Consider the following 24,454-nt stretch of genomic DNA (forward strand, 5'->3'; position numbering starts at 1 on the left):
ATGTTTTACAAGCTATTAATTCCCCAGGCTCTCTCCATCTTCTAACCCTGTTGATTGGCTCCTCTGTGATCAAGTTCCGTCTTTTCCATCCATCTCTTTTTCTCATGAGCAGGTGACAAAAGCAGGCACTGTCTGGAGAACTAGTTCTCTTTCCCTTAATGATGCATTTCTTAGGGAGTTAAGAAGCTAAAGCTCAGTTAAATAGTTTCATGCAGCTCTTGGCATAGTTTCATGTGAGAAGGAAAATGGAGGAAAGGGGTGGCAGAAAGAGGGATAGCTCTTGGGGGCGGACCCACTTTTGACTCCTGTCCCAGTCACCACCCCCATGTGGCCCCTGACAAATTACATAACATAAGAAGGGCCTGCAGTGGTCAAACAGGAGTCTATGGGAACCCTGCAAGCAGGGCCTTAGTGTAACACTTGTGATTCCCACCAACTGGTATTCAAAGGCATACTGACAGTGGAGGAACACAGCTATTGTAACAATAGCCGTTGATACCCTTTCCCCCATGAATTTGTCTAATCTTCTTCTAAAGCCACCATTATCTCTTATGGGAGTGAATTTCATAGCTTAACTATGCACTGCGTGATTACCCCTAAGGGAATACAGGCTTTGACAGAAAAAAGGTTGTCCTTTCCTTTCCTAGAGGTATACATTAAATGCTTTCTGAGATAATCTCAGATTTTAACAAGTTTTAGTTCACATGTAACACTTACTTTGGATTTTCAGTTTGATCTTTCCAAGGGCAGTGCCTGCTGGATTCTGAGCAACACATATGTAAGTTCCAGCATCTTCAGCAGCAGCTTTTGCAATCTGCAAACTGCCACTGGGGAGAACTGTATAACTATCCTCTAGAACACATGCACAAAATGTATTAAATAAGACACAGTTGTAGGAAGACAAAGTAAGACCAATTTAAATCCTAGACAAGTCAACTAATGAAATTAAATAATGAAATCCGAGACATGTCAAATGAAGAAAGGCTGACGGAACTGTGTATGTGATCACACTAGAGGAGGAAAAGGCTAATGTTGATGGTTTTCAATTATCTACAAACGTATCAAAAAAATAATAGTGAACAGTTGTATACTGTGTGCCTTGAGATCACAAAAGAAACAATGGATTTAAGCCCCAGAAATAGACACTTTATTTATTTAAAATATTTTTGCCACCCTTCATCACAAACAATCTCAAGGTAGGGTAGAATAGCTCAGGTTCAGTACAATATAAAACAAGAGCAGATAAACATATACAGAGCCATTACTTCCTGCTGCCTGGCATCCACAGCTATAGATTCTATAAAAATAGTTCGATGGCAAAGTAAGTTTCCTAGAGAGGTACTGAACTCTTTTTTGTTTGAGTTTTTTTCAAAGAAAAGGTGAACAGGCATGCACATCGGGCGATTTTTCTACATTTGGTAACTGGTAGCCAAATGTGTGGACTGACTCCACTGAAAAATATTGTGTCCACTGAAATCCCTCTGAAGCAGCAGGTACACAGCCCAGTGGTGCTCCTGAACCCAGCTTTATCACTGGAGGCCCATGTGGCCTTGATGGCTAGGGATACCTTTCACCACCTTCTCCTGGTATGATAGCTCTGACTGTTCCTGGACTGAAATAGCTTGGATCACAGTAGTTTAGGCAACAGTGTCTTCAAGACTAGATTACTGCAATGAGGCTTGCCTTGTGATTGATCCAAAAACTGCAGTTAGCACAGAATACTGCATTGTGACTGCTGACAAAAGTGAGATTCTGTCAGCATATTCCACCTGTGCTCAAAGATCTACACTGGCTGCCAATCTGTTATCAGACCAAGTTCAAGGCATTACTCTTGGTATATAAAGCTTTTAAAGTTCACTTAAGGGATCTCCTTGCCCCATGAGTGCCTATTTGATCAATTTATTCTGCAAAACTTGCACTTTTACAAATGACACATAATGACCATTCCACATTTGTGATGAGTTGTTTCTTTACAGAGGCAGCACCCTGTGCTTTGGAACTCCCCGCCTATTGACATTACACGGATGCCTTCACTCTGTTGTTGTAGTCACCTGCTGAAAACCTTTCTGTTTCAGCAAGCCTATCCAGACGCACAATTTAGTTACTTATATTTGTTTTAAAGTTTTATTGATTTTATCTTTATTTTTAGTTTATTTATTTATTTATTTATTGCACTTGTATACCGCCCCATAGCCAAAGCTCTCTGGGCGGTTTACAGCAATCAAAAACATTAAAACAAATACACAATTTAAAAACTTATTTTAAAAACAATTTAAAACACAATTTTAAAATTCAAAACAATATAAAAACAATTTAAAAACAATTTAAAAACAATTTAAAAACACATGCTAAAATGCCTGGGAGAAGAAGAAAGTCTTGACCTGGCGCCGAAAAGGTAATAGTGTTGGCGCCAGGCGCACCTCGTCAGGGAGATTATAGTTATGATGATTTTATTTATATTTGCTTTTGTTTTGTTTTATATGTATATTTGGTTTATGGATTGTAGCCATGTTTTATTTATTTATTCATTTATTTATTGCACTTGTATACCGCCCCATAGCCGAAGCTCTCTGGGCGGTTCACAGCAATCAAAAACATCAAAACAAATATACAATTTAAAACACATATTTTAAAAACAATTTAAAACACAATTTTAAAATTTAAAACAATATAAACACAATTTAAAACACATGCTAAAATGCCTGGGAGAAGAGGAAAGTCTTGACCTGGCACCGAAAAGATAACAGTGTTGGCGCCAGGCACACCTCATCATAAAAATCATTCCATAATTTGGGGGCCACCACTGAGAAGGCCCTCTCCCTTGTTGCCTTTATCTATAATTTGATCTGTTCAATGCTTGGAATTTTACAAACGCTAAATATTAATAAATATTAAAACTACTATTACTGCTACAGTTGCTGCTACTGCTACTGCTACTACTACTACTACTACTACTAATAATAATAATGAAAGATCGATCTACAATGTTCTATTCTCACATGAATTCATCTCTTTATATTGCAACCACACAGTGATAAACATGCATGTGTGAACAAACTCTGAGAGATATTCTATGTATAACCTTTTATAGGATACAGAATTATGGCATTAGTTCCCTTCCAATTGCATGTTGCTAAATGCTCTAAGGAGAACTGAAAATAATAAAGCAAAGCAAGATACCTGTTGTGCTAACACTGGCCCCTTCCTTCTGCCATGTTATTATAGGATGTGGTGTACCTACTGCTTCACATGGTAGGAGAATTGGGTTGTTGAGGATAACATCAAGTGTTCCAGGTTGGACTTGAATAGTTGGTGGTTCTAAGATGCAGAAGATCGCAAAAAAGAGCTGATTACTGATCCACCAAATACTTTTTGCTTTATCACAGTTATTACGCATCCTTACAAGGGTTAAATGGTTACCTAAGCTTAGCATTGAGATATATAATATGTTACATTCCTTACCCATTCTTAAAATAAAAAATGATCTCCTGGAATCCACTTCTCCTAATACCTTCTTTCCTACTTTTCAAAAACTCATGATAAATGTTCAAACAATTATTCACAAAAACTCGCCTTCCCAAGCACCTCCTGGCCGATTAAAATCTAAACCATGGTTTGATGACCAATGTGTTCTAATCAAAAAACAAATGACAAACATCTACCAGAGAGCTATTACTACAGGGTCCCGTGAGGATTTGCAAGAATATTGTGAAACAAAGAAAAACTATAAAATTCTTATTAAGAATAAAAAATAACAAGAAATAGACTCCTTATGGCGGAATCTACTTGAAGCTGCCAAATTAAAAAATTCCAGTAAATTTTGGAGCCTTGTCACATCATACTGGCCAAAATCACAATTTCAAAATACTGTAAGTGTACCAGCTCATATCTGGGAAAAAATTTTCTACAATCTATACTTAGATCGTATAGATCCAAGTCCAATGATATATTTGTTAAATGAGAACATCCAGGAATGGCCTCCGGTTAGTAACCAAGAAATTATGTACCTAATTTCAAATTTGAAACCCAATAAAGCCCCCGGACCAGACAACATTCCACCTGAACGTTTTAAATCCAACGCAAACTGGTGGGCGCCTGTACTTGCCTCATTATTTACACACATAGACTCAACATTGGAAGCGCCAGAAGATTGGGGACTTGCTACAATCGCTCCTATTTATAAAAAAGGACCTGCCAATGACCCGGCCAACTACAGACCGATCAGTCTGATAAATATAATCAGTAAACTGTACGCAGCTCATCTCCATATAAAACTAAATGAATGGCTAGAACAAAATAAGATATTAGCTATTGAACAAGCAGGATTTCGTACCAAACGATCAATTTTTGATCATATTTTGGTATTGCATCACCTAATCGACAAATATGCAGCTAGAAAAAATGGAATCCTTTATGCAGCATTCATAGATCTAAAAGCTGCATTTGATTCCATATCTCGCCCCCGTCTCTGGTCGAAATTAAATTACCTCGACATGGACAGACGCCTCCTGGCTTTAATTCAGGGTCTCTATAGTAATACATCACTACCAATAAGATGCAGTGCTAAGGGCCATTTATCTAAGCCAGTCCCAACATCTAAAGGTGTCAAACAGGGCTGTGTACTTGCGCCTGTTCTATTTAATATTGACATCAATGATATAGTAAAACAGCTAGCATCTGTTCCTGCCCATTCTCCTATTTTAGCTAAGAAATCAAGGAACATTTTGTTATATGCGGACGATGTAGCTCTACTTTCTCGAACTTCTGTCGGTCTGAAACGTCTTTTAAACAGCCTGGTAGATTATTGTTCTAGCGAGCTGTTAACAATAAATGATGAGAAATCTAAAATAATTGCTTTTACTCGCAAAAAGATAAACTATCGCTGGCAGATACAGGGCCATAAAATAGAACAAGTCAATTCATTCAAATATCTGGGATCCGTATTCCAAGCATCAGGTAGCTGTCAGTTCCACCGCCCAGAGAGCTGTCACCGCCCAGAGAGCTGTTGCTAGTCGGGCGGTATATAAGCTTAATTAAATAAAAAAATAAATAAATAAACTTGCGGTCTTAAATGCACGAAGAACGATGAAAACTTTGTTGGCGTTCATCTTCTCCAAAGGTGGACAAGCTTTCCTACCAGCTACAAAAATTTTTAATACCAAAGTAATACCTCAGCTGACCTTTGGTTCCCAAACGAATAAAAATCTGAAATTCAATGAATTTGAATCAATTCAAACTATTTTCTTGAGGTCAATTACGGCAATTCCTTCATGTATCCCAAATAACATATTGAGACTGGAAACGGGAGTATTACTAATTGAAACTAAGATCTGGCTTTTAAGAACCAACGCCTGGTTAAAACTTATCTTTGACCCTATAGGACTTGCTCCTGATATCCTAAGTGATAACTTCCAGTCGCCATGGGCGGATCTTGTAACTGAAAAATTATTAAAAATAGGTTTTTCCACCCAATATGTTCTTTCCCTGGGACATGATGCTGCCTTAGCAAATATTCGCCAGCGCTTGAAAGATTTAGACTTTCAACAACAGCTAGTCCTAGTAAAAAATCAAAGGCATAATGCCAAGTTCTTTATTCCAATGTCCTATTTAACGAATTTAGAAGTGCCAAAATATCTCAAAGCCTTTGCTTGGATTAGAATGAATACTCTCCCTTCAGCTGTTATGGACGGTAGATTCTCTAAAATCCCATATAAAGATAGGTTATGTCCCTGTGGGGAAAATGCCGTGGAAAATAACACACATGTCCTTTTCCATTGCACCATATATAGGAATCTAAGGCACCAATTAATTACTCCTTTACTGTCTGGTCTCCAGCATAAAAATGAACAATTCTGGCTAGAATATTTACTAAATGACACATCACCAAAGATAACCGTACAACTAGCAAAGTTCAGCTTTATTGCACAAAAATTAAGAAATAATTTTATAAAAATTTCCTAGACCAAGTTACTGCGATTTTAACTTTGAAGACATAATGAATGATAAATTGTAATTTTCAGTAAACTTTATAAAAAAATTTGTTTTTATACTCATATAACATTTTATCTATTTTACCTCTATTTTATAACATGTATATGTATAACCAACTAAACTTTGTATCCAATACTATTGGACTATGTTGTTGTCAGAATATGTTGTTTATAATGTTTTCATGCTGACCATATGGTCGTAATAAAATCTATCTATCATCCTTACAAGGTTGCCTACCAAGAGAAAAATATTCCCATTTTATAAACCATATAATGAATAAACATGGATACTTGAAGCCAGATTATATGCAAATGCCTGTCCACTATTGCTTCTGCCTGGCCGCTCACCCACTAGCCACTGCCAACTCCATTCTACTGTGGAGCCAAACTTCCATTCAGCTCCAGAACACTGAATAGCAGGTGGTTGCCACCTTAAATCCCATTTCCCCAAGTGCAATGCCTGATGTGAGGCTGGTGTGACACCAGGCATTGCCTTTGGGGAGGTGAATGGGAGCTCAGATCCTATTTTAAGGAGACACCTTCTTGTCACCATTGGGACCAGGTAAGCTGCTCATTGGGTAGGAAGGGGTGCATCACTCCCAGTCACTTGCACTGTCTCCCCGCCCCCAGCTGATGAGTAGCTTACCTGGTCCTGGAGGAGGTGGTGATATAGCTCCGCATATTTTTTAAGTGGCACGCTGCTGGACTGGGTAAACTTCTCATTGGGCAGGGAAAGAGGGCTTGCCTGCCTCAAATGGCAGCATTTCTTCACCCAGCCTTAGTTGTGGTGGAAATTCATTTTCAGAAAGGCAAGAAATATACACGTTCCCACCTCACCCTGTACATGAAGAGTCATGTGTCTGTGGGCAGAACCAGCAGCATTCTGTGCAGTGCATGTGTACCGTCCTGCATGGTCCAGCTGAGCAGCAGTTATTTCAATAGCACCTATGGGAAGAGGTGAGAAACTGTCAAGAATTATCCTACAGCAGGAAGAGCCAAACAGTAATTATGGACCACTTGGAACTCTCAGGCAGTTCAAGTGCAGCTCCCAGATACTTCAAGAAAGTGAAGTTGGTACATCAACTAGTGGAAACTTCTTCAGCACAAGTTCACAGGGAGAGGAGCAAAAGCACCTTCCTAGAGACATTTTTGGTGTTTGTGCCTTAAATGAAAAGGTTCCAGCATAATAGGAATATTTTCTTCCACCCACCTTCTGCTTCCTCAAAGCTAAATTCCAAGACTGGGGTAGCACAGTTTACTAGAACACTGACTGAAGGAGGATTGAAAGAAGGCAACAGAAATATGCAGATATGGAGATAAGATGTAGCGTGTGGCTCTTAGGGATGTGAGTATTTTGATTTATGGCTGGAGCCTTTGGTTAGAACTATATGTTACTAGTGAACTTATGCATCCAAATTCCTGGCTGTCAATTCTCCACTTCATATGGATGGGCAGGAGGGACAGTACTTTATCCTTTGGCTTTGGAACCTGGTTGGAGAAAAAGCAGCTCGGAGAGGAAGTGCAGCAAGGAAAAGGTGGGTGGGCTCAGGAGCGATTAAGCACCCTCTCCCTCCTGTCCATCATTTTCCCCCTGCAAATCACACCCTCTTGATGCCACTTTTCAGTGATTTGGAATCAGGAGTTGGCCAATACAATAATATGTGGATTCTGCTGCAGGCTCTGGCCCAAACAGAAATGATGGTGCCTTTTAAAGAGCTGAGAGTAGAGATGAGTGAGAATTACAATTCAGTTCGCATTTCAAGCTGAATGTATCAAATTTACAATTTCCAGAACAATATGAGAACTGAAACACAGCCATCCTTCAGAATTTGCACTTATTTGAATTTTGCAATGCAGTTCCCGTGCTTTATATGACCAGAAATGCTTTATATGCTGTGAAATGGCTTGCAAAAAATTGTACAATAGTCAAAGCTCCCTGCAAAAATGTGTTTATTAGGAGAAATTTGCACTAAAATGCTGGAGAATTTTCATGGGGATCCTTTGTTTTTTAAAAAATTGCAAATTGCTGCCGAAATGTGGGGAACTGAATTTAAGACTGGAAAAAATGAGAAACTGAGAGAACTGAAATTGACAGATCTTTCCATCTGAGAGTGAAATTGTCATTGCCATCCCTAAAATGGTTTTGGAATTAATATATTTTAAAGTCTGTTTTTATGATGCGTTAAAGTGTTTTTAGTGCTTTTGTTTGCTGTGTGGGCTCCTACTGGGAGAAAAGGTGGGATATAAATCTAAATCTAAATCTAAATAATAATAATAAAATAATAAAATGAAATAAAATAAAATAAAATGAAATAATAATAATAATAATATAGAATTCCAAAAGTGACTCAGAATCATTATAAACCTGAAGACAGAATTCTGTAGCCATCTCCTCGAGGAAGAAGTCTTATTCCATTCTTGGTCCAGTAGATTGTGGGCAAAGGAACACCTGATGCACTGCAGGGGATCACTACTGGAGACAACTTGGTTACCAATAGATCTGCAGCTTCATCCGCTAAGGATGGTGGCACTAAAGTAAGAAAAATAAAACTACTGATCATTTACATCGTCGTGATGTTATCTTGAATGAACTGTAGTAAATGACCACTATAATAAGCACAAACTGAAGGGCATACAATATACAATACAATGTACACCATACAAGAGCTTGTTTCATTTCCATAAAGCTACAAACTGTAGGCTCATGATCTAGATCAGGACCCTAGAGAGGAGAGCAGAGAGTTTTACATTTTTTGCTTGGAGCCCAGTCTGTATCAGTGGTCCTTAACCTTGCAATTTCTACTGCCAAAAAATATTCCATTCATTTCAGTAGGACACATTTCAGCAACTCAAATTGTAGGCATAGGATCCCTGATCTAGATCGGGCCCATAGTGAGAGGCTTAAAGTCCTTCTACTACTCCCCCCCCCAAACTAGAGTCTCAGTCTGGATTTGTAACACCCACACACTTCACTTCAGGACCATTACATCACTCGACCCTTATTTTGTGCAAAAGACATTTTGACAGTTTCACAATACTGTACCTTGGACAGTAAGGGCAATTGCTCTTTGATCCTTGCCTGCTTCATTTGATACCGTACATTCATAGAGTGCAGTGTCATCTACAGTGGGAGAAATTATTACCAGGGACCCTGAAGACAAAAGCCTGCAGAGAGAGCAAGAGAAGGGGGGAACAGTTATAGTTCAGTTGGACTGTTTGAGGGGAAATGCCATAGTTACTAAACTTATTGTCATAGATGGTAAGATTCAAACGCTGATGGTCAATAGTGAAGTAGAATCAGAGTGGCAAAGGATTTTATGCACCACCTCCTAGTTGTTTTCTGCCTAACCCAGATACTCATGGATTCATTTCAGACTGAACTCCAGAATATTCACAGTCTGTGTCCAAATCTGAATTTGGCCTTTGCCAGTTTCATGTTACTAACTGGCCCCTCCCAGACAAGTGCTCTGCCTGTGGAAAGTCATGAGACAGAGGAATGGGATGGGCCCCAATTTGTGACATGGTGATTGGTATGACTCCAGCATGTTCCAATGCACAACATGATGGCATCACCTCATGTCAGAGCCAGTGGCCTCTGGGAAAGCCTAGATCTGCCTGGGTCCTGGATTGGCTGTAAACTGGACCTAAGAATAATTATTTGTACATTGATTGGTAACCCATATTATTTTGGGGTTGGATCCACCCCTTTCTACCTTTGAAAGGATATCCTATACCTCCTAAAATATTTAAAAAATCCAATCTAAGGAAGAGTCCTGGCCTCTCTTTATCTACCTAGGCAAGATCAACTGTGCCTTGTTCCGGTCCTCCCCACAGCCGCAGGCTTGTTGGTTGCCCTATCAGCCAGCTCTCAAACCTCCATATGCTGCTCCTAAACAACAGATGGGTGCATAATAAGATCTCCCTCATTCACGATTTAATTGTGGATGAGGCAGCAGATCTGGCATGTATAACCAAGACCTGGGTGGGTGAGCAGGGAGGAGTCAGTCTCTCCCATCTATGTCTGCCAGGGTACCTGGTTCAGCATCAGAGTAGACCTGAGGGTCAGAGAGCTGTGGTCTATAGGAGCTCCATCTCCCTCTGCAAACACCCTGTCCATGTGACAACTGGTTTGGAGTGTTTGCACCTTGTATTGGGTCAGTGGGACAGACTGGGGATTCTGTTGGTGTACCGTCCACCCCGCTGCCTAACAGGTTCCCTAGCTGAGCTGACGGAGGTGGTCTCAGGTGTACTGTTAAGATTCCCCTGCTGGTTCTGGAGGATGTCAACATCCATGCCGAGGCCACCTTATCCGGAGCAGCTCAGGATTTTATGGTCTCCATGACAACCATGGGACTGACCCAATATGCGATTGGCCCAACACATGTAGCAGAACATACTCTAGACTTGGTTTTTGCAACTGGACATGGAGATGGTGATCTGAATGGGGGGGGCTTACATCAGTCCCTCTGTCATGGACAGATCACTGCTTGCTGAAGTTTAGACGTAGAGTGGCTTTTCCCCTCTGCAAGGGTGGGGAACCTATTAAGTTGGTCCACCCCCAGAGACTAATGGATCTGGATGGTTTCCAAAGGGCTCTGGGAAGTTTTCCTGATAGGGCTGGCGCTCCTATTGAAACCCTGGTTGAACTGTTGAATACAGAAATGACCCGGGCGGTTGACATGATTGCTCTTGAGCGCCCTCTCCTGTGTAGAGCTTGTACGGCTCCATGGTATACCCTAGAGACAAGACATTTGGTCTTACCATAAAATGGTTTTCTCTGTGCATGTCAAAAGCTGATCTCAGGTGGGTACCTAGCTCCACCTAGCAGTTGAAGGCAGAAGAGTGCTAAAGAGTTTTTTTTTTAACAAGCTCCTTATTTCAGTTTTTGATAACAAGCCAACCAACAGGAGGAAAGAACAAAGAGAAATAATAGGAACCATCGACATGAAACAGATGACAACAGCACTCATATGCTCTCTGCTGTAGGCCTAAGATGAAAAAGACAGTAATGGCAGCCCAGCTGTCCTAGGGAGTGGCCCTGAGATCAGCTTTTGACATGCACTGAGAAAACCATTTTACGGTAAGACCAAATTACTTTTCTCCTGTGCATGGAAAAGCTGATCTCAGGTGGGGCATACCAAAGCTGACCCATGTAGGGTGGGAACATCACTGGGCTGATTACACTAGTGATCTGAGAGAATGTGCTGTAGCACTCTCCTCCCAAAAGCTGCCTCTGCTGATCCATATCTGTTAATCTTATAGTGTTTAATAAATGTATTAGGTGCAGCCCATGTAGCTGCTCTACAAATCTCTGGGATAGATGCATGGCATGAGAATGCTGCCAATGTGGCTGCTGTACTAGTTGAGTGGGATTAGGACAAAAAGAAGGAAGTACCAGCTCTTGCTGACAGTGGAAGGTAGACAGTACTTTAGGATGAAAAGAAGGGACAGTACGTAGGACTACTCTATCCTTATGAAACACACATAAATTCTTGTCAACAGACAGAGCATTCAACTCAGACATTCTCTGGGCCAAAGTAATGGCCACAAGGACCTTAAAGGATAGGAGAAGTAGGGAAATTTGACTTAAAGGGGGCTTTTGTAGGGCCATTAACACCTTGTGTAGATCCCAAGTTGGGTAACAACGGATCGTAGGAGGTGCCGATGCCATTGCCCCACGTAGAAAATGCCTGAGTAATGGATGAGATCCCAGTGGTTTCTCCGGAGATGTAGACAGAACCGCCGTAAGGGCTGAAGCCTGGCATCTGAGAGTGCCTGGCCTAAGACCCAAGGACAAGCCATCCTGTAGGAAGCAGAGAATGTTGTTTATATCTGCTTTCCTTGGAATTAAACCCTTCTTTTGTGACCACGTCAAGAGGGTCTTCCATGTAGTCTCATATATTCTAATTGTGGAAGGGCGTCTTGAGGCTATCATAGTTTCCACCACTTGAGCTGGAATGCCTCATTTTAAGAGGCGTCACCTCTCAATCTCCAGACATGAAGCGCCAGTCATTCTGGGTCTGGGTGAAGAAGATGTCCCTGCGACAATAGGTCTTCCCTGAGGGGAATTTGCCATGGAGGATCAATCAACAGATCGATGAGTTCCGGAAACCATGGTCTCCTTGGCCACCAAGGACCTATCAGTAGAATTGGATCTTTTGAAGTACCCTGGGAATGATTGGAAGAGGTAGGAAGGCATAGAGTTATCCTTGGGGCCACTGGGACGTCAGAGCATCTATGCCTTCCACCTCTGGTGTCACGTATCTGGAGAAAAATCTTTTCACCTGGCGGTTGAGGTGTGTGGCAAATAGGTCCACCTCAACTCTGCCGAAGCATCTCACTATTTTTTGAAAGGCCAACGGGTGAAGCTTCCATTGTCCCTGATGCACCTTCTGTCTGCTGAGCCAATCCGCTTGGCAGTTGTCCTCCCCCTTGAGGTATTCCACAAGGATCGAGTCCACGTGTGCTTCTGCCCACTGGAATAGCAGGGCAGCTTCCTTCTGTTGTTGTGGGGAGAGTGTGCCTTCCTGACGATGCAAATGTAATTTGGCCGATACGTTGTCTGTCCTGACCAGCACCTCGCCCAACTGTTTGATCTCCACAAAGTGCCTCAGGGCTAGCCGAATTGTACAAAGCTCCAGAAGATTGATTGGAAGTACTGACTCCTGTGGTGACCAAATCCCTTATATCATCTGGCCATTGCAAATGGCCCCCCAGTCTATCAGGCTGGCATCTGAGGTGTTCAGGGTCCGTGGAGGGTCCTGGAATGGTACTCCCTTAGTAGATTGGGTTTGTGCGCCCACCATAGTAGGGAGCGACGGACCACTGGTGAAAGTGCTACCTTCTGGTGGCGCCTGGCTGCAATGTCACTTTGAAAAGGCAGTAGCACCCACTGGAGTGGTCAATAGTGGTGATGTGTCCATGGTGTAGTGTGATAGGCTGAGACCATCAACCCCAAGATAACTGCCAGATGCATAAGATCCTCCGAAGGCAAAGATAGGAGCTGTGTGACAGCTGTAATTATCTTGTCTACTCTGTCTTGAGCTAATGTTATGAGTCCCTGCTCCGAGTCTATGGTGGCCCCCAAATGTATTATGTGGTGGGCTGAACAAAGCTGGCTCTTGGTTTGGTTGACAAGGAAGCTGTGATCCTTGAGGCATGCTAGGGTGATGTGCAGATCTTCCCAAGCCTTGTGGAGGGATGGAGACCAGAGCAGAAAGTCATCCAGGTAAGGAAGTCCTGAGGTGTGCCACCAGAGCAACCACGATCTTCATGAATACTCTGGGGGCAGATGCCAGACCGAAGGGCATAGCCCTGTACTGAAAGTGATCCTCCCCCACCGCAAACCAGAGGTAATATCTGTGAGATGGAAAAACAGGGACATGCAAATAGGCCTCCTTCAAATCGATAGATGAGAGGAAGTCTCCCTTTCTCAATGCCTCCTTGATGGACAGTAAAGTTTCCATGCGGAACCTGAGGTATTTTATGAACTCATTTAAGTTCTTCAATTCGAGTACCGCCCTGAAAGTTCCGTCTTTTTTTGTGATGGTGAAGAATACTGAGTAGATTCCTGAAAACCTCTCGACTGTTGGAACGGGCTCTATTGCCGCAATCTGCAGAAGATGGGCAACCACTTGAAGAGTCCTTTCCCGCTTGTCCAGAGATGTTGAGAGGGGGGAGGGGATAAACTTGGTTGGAGGGAGGGAGGTGAATTCCAGCCTCGATCCATATCTGAGAGTGTGCAGTACCCATTGGTCCGAAGACGTGTCCCTCCAGCGGTGGGTAAAGTGTTGAAGGTGTCCTCCCACCTGAGGGACTCTGGCATCAGAATTGATGCTTATTCCCTGTTACGCTGCGGCCAACTCAGAAGGGACAGGAAGGGGGGAGGCATGAATTTCAGGCGCCTCTGCAGTCAGAAGAAGCAGAGTTGGGGATTGTTGTGTCTGAACAGGAGCGTCCGGGAGGGGGGCAGCCTGCTCTTCAGCCATTTCCCACGAGTAACGTCCTTTCCGAGGAGCCGAGCGCACTGCCCCCAATTGAGGCAGAGAACTTGGGGGAGGAAGTTTCAGAGGCAGTGCCAACTCCTTCTTTCCCAAGCAGTTCCCAGGAGGATTCCAATGAGGCACCGCCTCTTGACCTCGAGCCTGTTGCTCGGGAGCAGGTGTCTTCGGATGAGCAAGTGGAGGCGCCGCCCCTGTCTCCTCGTTCCTGCCACCACGAGAAACAGACAGGGCAAAGGCAGGAGTTGCAAAGGAGTCAGAGATTACGTTCAAAAACATGTCCTATATAAGCCTGCTGCTTTCAGGGGGGGGTCGCTGAGTCAACTTCCTTCACAGGCTGCAGAGCATGCCTAGAGTATAGTTAGGGTCTTTATTTATTTATTTAAAACATTTATAACCCGCTCTATCTCCGAGGACTCAGAGCAGCGAACAACAAGCAAAGAACAATCCCATATAAAGATTAAAATTAGCATAATAAAAACAATATTAACTAAGCATATCAGTAGCAGGAGCCTGTCAAGCAATAAAAACATCCTATACATCGCTCAAATTAAATGCTTGACGAAAAAGGAACGTCTTGACCTGGCGAAGGAATATAACAAGAGAAGGAGATAACCGCACCTCTATCGGTAAAGAATTCCAAAGTCTGGGGGCAATAACAGAAAAGGCCTTAGTTCTGGTTCCCATTAGATGTACTTGAGAGGTTGGGGGAATCACAAGAGAAGGATTAGCGGAGGACCTCAAGGGCCGGGAGGGTTCATAGGAAGATATATGCCCAGACAAATAGAGAGGGCCCAAGCCGTGTAGGGCTTTAAAGGTTAAAACCAGCACTTTGAATTGAGCTCGGAAGCAGATCAGCAGCCAGTGTAGTTGTTGTAAAAGGGGAGTTGTATGGGCTCGTAGGCCGGCTCCTGTTAACATTCTAGCTGCTGCTCTCTGAACTAATTTAAGCTTCCGAGCTGTTTTCAGAGGCAGCCCCACGTAGAGCGCGTTGCAGTAGTCTAATCGGGATGTAACTAAGGCATGTGTTACCTTTGACAAGTCAGATATCTCCAGAAACGGGCGCAGTTGGCGGACCAGTCTTAACTGGGCAAAAGCGCTCCTGGATACCGCCGTTCAGAGCCGAATCCAGAAGCACACCCAAACTGCGAACCTGGGTCTTCAGGGGGAGTGCAACCCCGTCCAACATAGGTAAATTCCCAATGTCCAGATCAGTCCTACAACTAACGAGGAGCACTTCTGTTTTGTCTGGATTTAGTGAGTTAGCCTAGGAATTCCTATGAAGCGTAATGCTTTTGATGTATCCATTACTCTAATAAAACAAGATTTACTTGCACACACGCTCCAGCCTCATTCTTTCGGCTCTGGGCTGGACATTCCCCCGAAACTGGGATCCAAAACCCGATCTATTGGGGAAAGGTTGTTGGCTTTTAGACTGGGTACATTGCCTATTCCAGAAGGGACAGCTGGTACAGGACTCCTTTGCTCTTCAGAATGCCCTGGAGCCTCGAAAGGACTGGGAGGGCAAATAAGGATGGAAAGATCTACGGAAGAATCTTTTGTTATCTCGTTTTTTGGCAGAAGGCATAGATTTCTTCTTTTCCTTCGACTCAAAGACCCCAGCTAGGGCGGCGTCGCCAAATAGTTTGCCACCCACATACGGCTCAGATGCGAGATTAGAGTGGGCTGCAGTATCGGCCTTCCAATGGAGTAACCATAGAGACCTTTGAGTGAAAACAATCGCTGCTAATGACCTTGCCGAAAACTGCATGGCGTCCATGGATGCATCTGCCATAAAGGTTACTGCTCTTGAGATTTGCAGAAAAGACTTCCAGATTTGAGCAGGATCCTGCTGCAGGCCGTCCAATAGGTCCGCTAGCCACAGCAGGGATGCTCTTGCAAAGACCAAGGAGGCTGCTGCTGCTTTGATGGAGAGCGCACTGGCCTCATGAATCCTCCTAAGGCCTAGATCCAGCTTGCGCTCTGACGGATCCTTGAGGTGGGCATCCGAGTCTTTTGGGTTCAAGGAAGGATTTAATAAATTGACTATGGGGGCGTCGACCAGAGGAACCTTGAGTTGGTCCATGATGTGTTGTTCCAATATATAGTATTTGTTGGTAGTTGCAACCAATTTCTTGAACTGCAGTGGGGTATCAAATTTGGACTTGATCACTTTAGGTAACAGTGATGGAAGTTTTTGCACCCTTCACTTGGGTTTTGGGTCTGGACACACAGTCGAAATTCTAGATGCTGAGGGAGCTGGAGGATCTTCCGGAGAATTTAGGTTCAGAGCTTCCATTGCCTTGCACAGGAGTGGAAGGAATTGAGCCTCCTGGAAAATTCTATTGGTCACTACTTCCTTTGATACTGAATCTCCACTCCATTCTTCCTCATCGAGGACAATCAGCTTGTTGTCTGGGTCCACTGTTGCCTCCCCCTGAAGTTGAGGATGCCTGCCCTGTGAGGTGGCATAAGGGTCCGGTGATGCCCTGCCCGGTGGTTGGGGTGCGGTTGAAGAAGAGCGGAGTGTAGTGAGGCCCTGCACCACTTGCACTCTTGAAGGTGGCGGACTGGGTGCTGTGGCTGGTGTGCCCTGTGTGGGGTGTCAAGACTCAGCCGGTGATGTGGAAAGATCTCTGGCTAGATCCATTCGGAGAGAATCTCTCAGCTGTTCCTTTAATTGTTGTAGCATGTGCGGCGATAACTGAAACAGTAGAGGTTGAGCATGAGAACAGTGTGGGTTGTGCACCACCCCCTGAACTTGGAGTTCCTGATGTGAAGAGGGTGCAATGAAGGATGCTTCACCCCTCTTCTCCTGTAACGCTTGGTGAGACGTAGCTGTCTCGAGGAAGCCTTCAAACTCCTCAGGAGAAGACGATGTAGAAAAAAATCGCCTCCAGGATGGGCTGGAATTGGGTGCCTTCCTCCTCAGATAGGGATTCCAGGTCCCTTTATGAGCCTCCTTTGGTGCAGCCACCTGTGCATCACCAGGCCGTTGCCTGTTGTGACTGGTTCCCCTACTTCTCTTAAATGCCAGTCATTGTGGAGCCACCCTGCCCGCAACAGTACATGCCTCAGCTACCTCATGGCTGCTGGAAGAGGGGCAGGCTATGGCTACATCCGCCTGGGATTCAATAGAACCTAAAGGCCCTAGGGCCTGGTTGTATAATGGTGGAGGCACGACTTCCATTGTAGTGTGAGGCTGAAGTGTTGTAGGTTTCTTTGGTGGGTGGTCCGATTTGCGTGTTGCCTTCCCCATGGGCAGAAAACCATGCTGCGGGTCTTATGGGGGCTAAGGACTGTGATAATAGCCAGGCCAGGTGCTGATGAGCTGCGGAGCTCCCTGAATATGCTTCCCATGCGGCTGGAGCGTCCCGCCAAGGCCTTCCACGGGCGAGAGGATAAAGGAGGAGGTGGCAGGCACTCAGCGTCCTGGGGAGCATGCTGCAAGAGGTGTCCCTGCTCATGCCGTGAAAGTAGGGGGCCGGTCAGGTGATTGCCAGTAGGCAGGCACAAACATGCCTGAGAAACGAGGCTGGGGGGGCGGAGTCCAACGAAGAAGACAGTGATCTCACAACCGAAGCGGTGGGGTGGCTGCTTCGTGGTCAGCTCAGCACTGCCACAAAGTCTCGGGGGGGGGAGAAACATAAAATGACCAAAAAAACCACCTTTTTTGTTTTAAACAAGACACAAGTAGTAAAACAGTAAAGGAAGGAAAAGGTACAGACACACACTAGGAAAAAAACACCCAACTCTACAGGCCTGAACACAGAGAGGAGCTAGATCAACCATTCTTGGGGGAAGGCAGAAGAAAAACTGAAATAAAAAGCTGCGTAGAGCAGGAAGTCCTTGTAAAAAACAACTCCTTAGCACTCTTCTGCCTTCAACTGCTAGGTGGAGCTAGCTACCCACCTGAGATCAGCTTTTCCATGCACAGGAGAAGGCATGAGTCCAGACGGAGAGGAACTCCTGGTGGATGCAATTACACACTGGTAAGTGCCTATGGTAAGCTGTATCTAGGAGCAGTGATGGCAGCAAAAAGCAGTATTTTGCTGCCACTATCAAATCATCAATCTGCTGCCCAGCGGAGCTCTTCATAATTGTCCGGGGGCTATTACACACTGGTCCCAAGGACATGGTAGGACCATCTGAGGCCCGCTGTAATGAATTTGCTAGGCACTTCCAGGATAAAATCTTCAGCATCTGCCAGGACTTAGACTCCAGTGTTATAGCAGGTGAATCAAGTGAGGTATCCAGAGCACAGCCTTGTCCCAATTTCTTGGATGAGTTTCAGTTGGTACAGCTTGAGGACGTTGACAAGGTGCTTGGACAGGTTCATGTAACCACTTCTGTGCTGGACCCTTGCCCTTCTTGGCTAATAAAAGCTAGCAGGGATGGAACAGCCGGCTGGGCCAGGGAAGTGATTAATGCCTCTCTGGGAGAGAGAGTGGTCCCTGGCCACCTGAAAGAGGCAGTGGCCTGAAAGAGGCCACTCCTGAAGAGACCCTTCCTGGACCCAGAAAATTTTAATAACTATAGGCTGTTGGCAAACGTTCCATTCCCAGACCAGCTCCAGACACTCTTGGATGAGACTGATTATCTGGATCCATTTCAGTCAGGTTTCAGGCCTGGTTTTGGCACGGAAACAACCTTGGTCACCCTGTATGATGACCTCTGTCGGGAGAGAGACAGGGGGAGTGTGACTCTGTTGATTCTCTTTGATCTCTCAGTGGCTTTCCATACCATCGACCTGGTTTCCCAGAAGGATGGCTGAGTTGGGAGTGGGAGGGAGAGCATGGCGATGGTTCCACTCCTACTTGGCGGGCTGGCTCCAGAAGGTGGTGCGTGAGGAACATTGTTCGGTACCCTGGACTCTCCAGTATGGGGTTCTGCAGGGGTCAGTTCTGTCCCCCATGCTGTTCAACATCTACATGAAACTGTTGGGTGTTGTCATCCAGAGTTTTGGAGTACGTTCCCATCAGTATGCTGATGACACACAGCTCTTTTTCTCCTTTTCATCTTCTTCATGTGAGGCTGTCACTGTGCTGAACTGGTGCCTGGCTGCAAAAATGGACTAGATAAGGGCTAATAAACTGAGGCTCAATCCAGACAAGACTGAGATGCTACTAGTGGGTGGTTCTTCTGACCAGAGGGTGGATGTCCAAACTGTCCTGGATGGGGATGCACTCCCCCTGAAGGAGCAGGTTCATAGCTTGGGGGTTCTCCTAGAACCATCTCTGTCACTTGAGGCTCAGGTAGCCTCGGTGGCACGGAGTGCCTTCTACCAGCTTCAGTTGGTGGCCCAGCTACACCCCTATCTGGACAGGGATAATCTGGCTTCAGTTGTCCATGCTCTGGTAACCTCCCAGTTAGATTACTGCAATGCGCTCTACCTGGGCCTGCCTTTGAAGATGGTTCAGAAACTGCAGCTTGTGCAAAATGCAGCGGCCAGATTGGTAACAGGTACCAGACAGTTTGAATATATAAAACCGATTCTGGCCCACTTGCATTGGCTGCATGTATGTTTCTGAGCTCGATTCAAGGTGCTGGTATTAACCTATAAAGCCTTGCACGGCTTAGGACCACAATACCAGTTGGAACGCCTCTCCCGACACGAACCCACCCATACACTATGCTCAACATCCAAGACCCTCCTCCGGATGCCTACTCCATGGGCAGCTGGGAGTCTGGCAACAAGGGAGAGGGCCTTCTCAGTGGTGGCCCCCAAAGGAATGAATGATGTTTTTGATGAGGTGCGCCTGGCGCCAACACTGTTGTCCTTTCGATGCCAGCTCAAGACTCCTCTTCTCCCAGGCATTTTAGCATGTGTTTTTAAATTGTTTTGTAAAATGTGTTTTTAAATTTGTATATATTTTTTAATGTTTTGAATTGTTGTAAACTGCCCAGAGAGCTTTGACTATGGGGCAGTATATAAGTGCAAATAATAATAATAATAATAATAACAACAACAACAACAACAACAACAACAACAACAACAACTTGTCTGGAATTCAGAGCCAGGAATAATTTTTTTTGCATCATATAAGACATAAGCATTTAGGAACTAGAAATGGCTTGTAGTCTTTGTAGTTGGCATCTAAGATTGCAGAGATGTAAGATGTGTTTTCAAAATGAAGTTTTTAATGGAAGTTTTTAATGAAAATGAGTAAAATAGAAAACACTGCCAAAGATGCTATAATGACTGATAACTTCCAAATACCATTTATGAAGGGTTTGTTGCAATTATTTGGGTTAGGTCTAGGCAGTTAGTTCTCATATATAAATATATTAAAAATATAAACTCCCCACTGCCAAAATTCAAATGTATGCACCTCAGGGCATAGACTTGTTTGTTCTCTGTAAAATGCAATGCATACTAATGGCTCTACACAAACAACAACAAATATAGTATAGTTCACCTGAATGTGTTCTGATTCTGATCCACATTAAGGAGGAGTCCATTTCTCTTCCAGGTTATGGCTGGCTTAGGGATTCCTGTGGTCTCGCATGGCAGTGTCGTTTGGACATTCACAGTTACTGTAATGTTGCCAGGCCCAGGAGCAACAGATGGAGGAACTGGATTGGGGGAAACACATACATACAAGAAGCACACAACAGTGTTTATCAAGTTACTGATGCAGACCAATTGTGCAGATGTCATTTTACATTTTGAAAAATAGTACTGGGAGAAACAGCAACACTTTGGGAGAAACAGGAAAACCTGCAGTTTCACTGATTCAGAAGCTGTTAATATGCATTTTCTTCTTTACCATTTTTGTACAATGAACTGAATGATACTGTCAAGTGTGTAGGTCACAGGTCCAAATGCTTTTGCATGTGCTTGTGTATAAAGCAGGAGCGGCCCTCCAATGTTGCTGAACTACAACTCCCATCATTCCTGGCCATGCTGTCCAAGGTTGATGGGCAGTCAACCCATGCCCCACCCCCCGGTTTAAAGCATTAGAGCCTTACTATATAACTTATGTCTATGTTATCAAACATTAAAATACAAACAACAATTAAACAAAATAAAACTAAAAACACAGTATCTGATAAAAGTCTTTGCAGAGAAGTTCATATCTGTCCACTTGAACAAAAGAACACAACACTACAAACACAAATGTATTATCAAACATATGAACTCCATAAAACTAATGAGGAAAATGGGGCACAGTCTATCCCAATCCATCCATGCATAAATAGTATCATACATAGGACTCAATAGAACTCCATTTCCCCTCTCCTTCCTTGGTGGGCTACCACAGATACATGCACACAAAGGAGCATCACAGGGACTAGGAGATCTATGCGCACCTCATGTACCCCAGTCTAGCCTTCTTACCTCCCTGATGCATACTGCTTGAGTTCCAAGTTCCAGGCCATAAGGGAGCTCTCAGTGGGGATGCAGGAAGTATGCAGAACCCCCTGATCCCCACAGTGGCGTAGCATGCCAGCAACAAAAAGGAAACAGGACTCTATTGAGCCATATAGCGATCCCTCCACACACAGGCAATGTGCATGGGCTAGGATGGATTATGCCCACAGTTTTTAGCTTTAGGAATAACCATGTCACTGTGATCCAACCCATTTCCTCTGTGGGGCATGCTTATCTGTAGGGCAGCATAGTTACCATGGACATGTAGATCGATCCGCTTGCGCTCAGTGCCAGCAACATTGGTTGCCATGCAAAGGTAGCGCCCAGTGTCAGTAACATGCACTGAATGTATATGAAGGGATCCATTGTCTGACAGTGAGTATCTAAAACAAGACATAGAGAATTCAAAACACATACAACAGTAATTTCTTTGTTCTCAGTTTTGCCACAATGACTCACCGAGCTAAAATGTTTTAAAAGCTGAAGTAGAAGACCTAATCTGTTCCTGATTGCAGCACAGGAGGGAACAAGAAGTGAATAAAACATGAATATATTCTTCATAAACAGGCATGAGATATCTGTACCTGTGTACAAAAACCCTGCATGAAAATTGAGAAACCACCCTAAAGCCTCAACACAAACAATTACTCTGGATACCTCCTAACTGCAGGGTTCAAACTGATATCTCTAAAAATGACTTGTATTTCTGGTAACAGATACATAGACCAGGGAAAATTAATCCTTCTGCAAGATAATCCTAAGCATATTTTCCCAGGAAATAAGTCCTCCAACTCTCTAGTAAACATGTTTAAGATTACAGCCTTAAAGCTCTTGCAAGCTGAACAGCCAAGCCTATGGGAGAAGCAAAGCTGAAGGCAGTAGTTTGGAAGGTGGAGAAGAAATGGAGACCCTTCTGTGAACTGAGAAAAATCTAACATTTGTTCATGCATTGCTTGTGTAATATAGACCTAAACACTGGATAGTTCTGTCAGCTCTGAGTGCTTGGGTCAAAATATAGTATCTGTTGAAATCAGATTAAATATAAGGGCTTCTGCAGTGGCAGCCAACATGGTACCCTCCAGATGTTGTTGGACTTCAACTCTCATCACCCCGACTATTGGCCATGGTGCCTGGGGCTGAAGGGAGCTGAACATCATCTGGAGGGCACCATGCTGGCTCCCTCTGCCTTACTGAGTGAAACCAAAGGCCCATCCAGACTTCCATCCTGTTTCCAACAGTGGCCAGCCAGATACATTCTGGAGAGTTTGTAAGGAGGGAATGAAAGGAACAATCCTTCCCTCTTTGACCCTGGCAAATGGAAATCTGATTAGCTCTTATTTAAAAAGCATTTTTAATGTACCATGTTCTTCCTACAAGTCTGATTTTAAAAAAAATTCACATACAAAACTAAATGAAATATTACCACTATCTGCAATGAACATCAGCAGCTACATAGTAAGAGTTGTTGCCACTTCGGTCTAGTATGAACATTTGTTTTAACTGTATAGAATTCAATTAAGCTCATCATAATATAAAGATGATGCCAAAATTCAATTTAATCTGAATTTCAGACTCTGCCTTGGTACTATTCTGAATAAACTGAATTTGTTGTTGTTATATGCCTTCAAGTTGATTACGACTTATGGCAACCCTATGAATCAGCGACCTCCAATAGCATCTGTTATAAACCACCCTGTTCAGATCATGTAAGTTCAGGTCTGTGGCTTCCTTTATGGAATCAATCCATCTCTGGTTTGGCTTTCCTTTTTTTCTACTCCCTTCTGTTTCCCCCAGCATTGTTGTCTTTTCTAGTGAATCATGTCTTCTCATTATGTGTCCAAAGTAGGATAACCTCAGTTTCATCATTTTAGCTTCTATTGATAGTTCTGGTTTAATTTGTTCCAATTATTTGTGTGAATAGATACAATGAATAAATATATTGCCTCAAATAGGAATGACTAACCTGTGGCCCTCCAAATCTTGATGAACTATACCTCCCATCATCTCTGGCTACTGGCCAGGCTGGTTGGGGTTCATGGAAGCTGCAGTTCAGCAACACCTGGAGGGCCAATGTTTAGCCACTCCTGGCCTAGAGACTGATTGCATAACGCAACTAATTAGTATAACAAACAAACAAACATAAATCAGCACCAAGACTCAGTGGGTCCAGAGATTTCAGAATACCCTCCTGTGATACTGGGCTTTCCCACACATGCACAGACATCTCTGGCATATTGTGCAGTGAAGTGGGTCAACACTGTTATGAATCAATGAGATTCTCAGTTATCCCTGCACACACATGCCAAAGACTTGCTGCCTTTTCAGTCTCTATATTAGAGCCTAGGATGGATTTTAGCATCCAGGTGAAACACTTCCATGAAACTCACAGCCAACAATCCATTCCCCACACCCTACCCCTAACATTTCTGAACACATTTCCTGTGATTTCATCCAGCTCCAGCAGAATGAGTACCCTCACGAATGTTGGTTTAACCCTCAACATTGCAAACACAGGATTAAATATGTAGAGAGGGGACTACAGAATGTCTGCTTGTTTTGTTAATTTGTCATCACCTGGCATTGTTTCCTGCAAAAAGAGTTCCATCCTTTCTCCATGAAACTCTGGGGGCTGGTATGCCTTCCACGACACATTCCAAGACAGCAGACATATTAATATTCACAGTCACAGTCTGAGGACCATCTTTGATTGTAGGAGCAACTGTATAAAGGGAGAATTCCAGGGAACATCAGAAAGACGGTTTCCCCCATGACTTGTTGAAATGTAGGCTGCTTCCCTTCCATTAGACATCAGATTTTCTGCCATCCCATAACAAGTTGGCTTGAATGTACAAGCATCATCTAAAAATCTGTTTTAGTTCATAGAATTTGGCACTATGTCTATGTGACAGTTAACACACTGCATAAAAATACATTATATCAGTGAATTGGTTTACATGTAATACTAATCTGATGATGTTTTGAAGATTTCCCTGGATTAACTGTAAAGATTGTGTTACTGCTTTCAATATTTGATGGACTGGGGTGACAGGAAGACACAAAAAATTTTCAGTGAGCTGGGCGAGGGCAAG

The 24,454-nt window shown here is 43.6% G+C and overlaps 1 protein-coding gene across 7 annotated transcripts in view; it reads right to left on the bottom strand.

The window, feature by feature from the left end:
- Positions 1-24,454, bottom strand: part of HMCN1 (hemicentin 1) — a 393,372-nt gene that overhangs the window by 63,349 nt on the left and 305,569 nt on the right. For 6 of the 7 annotated variants that reach the window (XM_061634028.1, XM_061634029.1, XM_061634031.1 and 3 more), the window contains 8 exons: positions 23,940-24,084; positions 21,621-21,748; positions 20,410-20,566; positions 9,034-9,155; positions 8,356-8,520; positions 6,828-6,935; positions 3,181-3,318; positions 718-852 (listed from right to left, as the gene is read on the bottom strand). In XM_061634028.1, the coding sequence (XP_061490012.1) occupies positions 718-852; positions 3,181-3,318; positions 6,828-6,935; positions 8,356-8,520; positions 9,034-9,155; positions 20,410-20,566; positions 21,621-21,748; positions 23,940-24,084 (1,098 nt within the window). The remainder of the gene's footprint in view (positions 1-717; positions 853-3,180; positions 3,319-6,827; positions 6,936-8,355; positions 8,521-9,033; positions 9,156-20,409; positions 20,567-21,620; positions 21,749-23,939; positions 24,085-24,454) is intronic. The other variant, XM_061634030.1, reaches the window with a different exon arrangement.

The sequence above is a fragment of the Rhineura floridana genome, chromosome 6 (assembly GCF_030035675.1).
Source record: "Rhineura floridana isolate rRhiFlo1 chromosome 6, rRhiFlo1.hap2, whole genome shotgun sequence".
Lineage (NCBI taxonomy): Eukaryota > Metazoa > Chordata > Lepidosauria > Squamata > Rhineuridae > Rhineura > Rhineura floridana.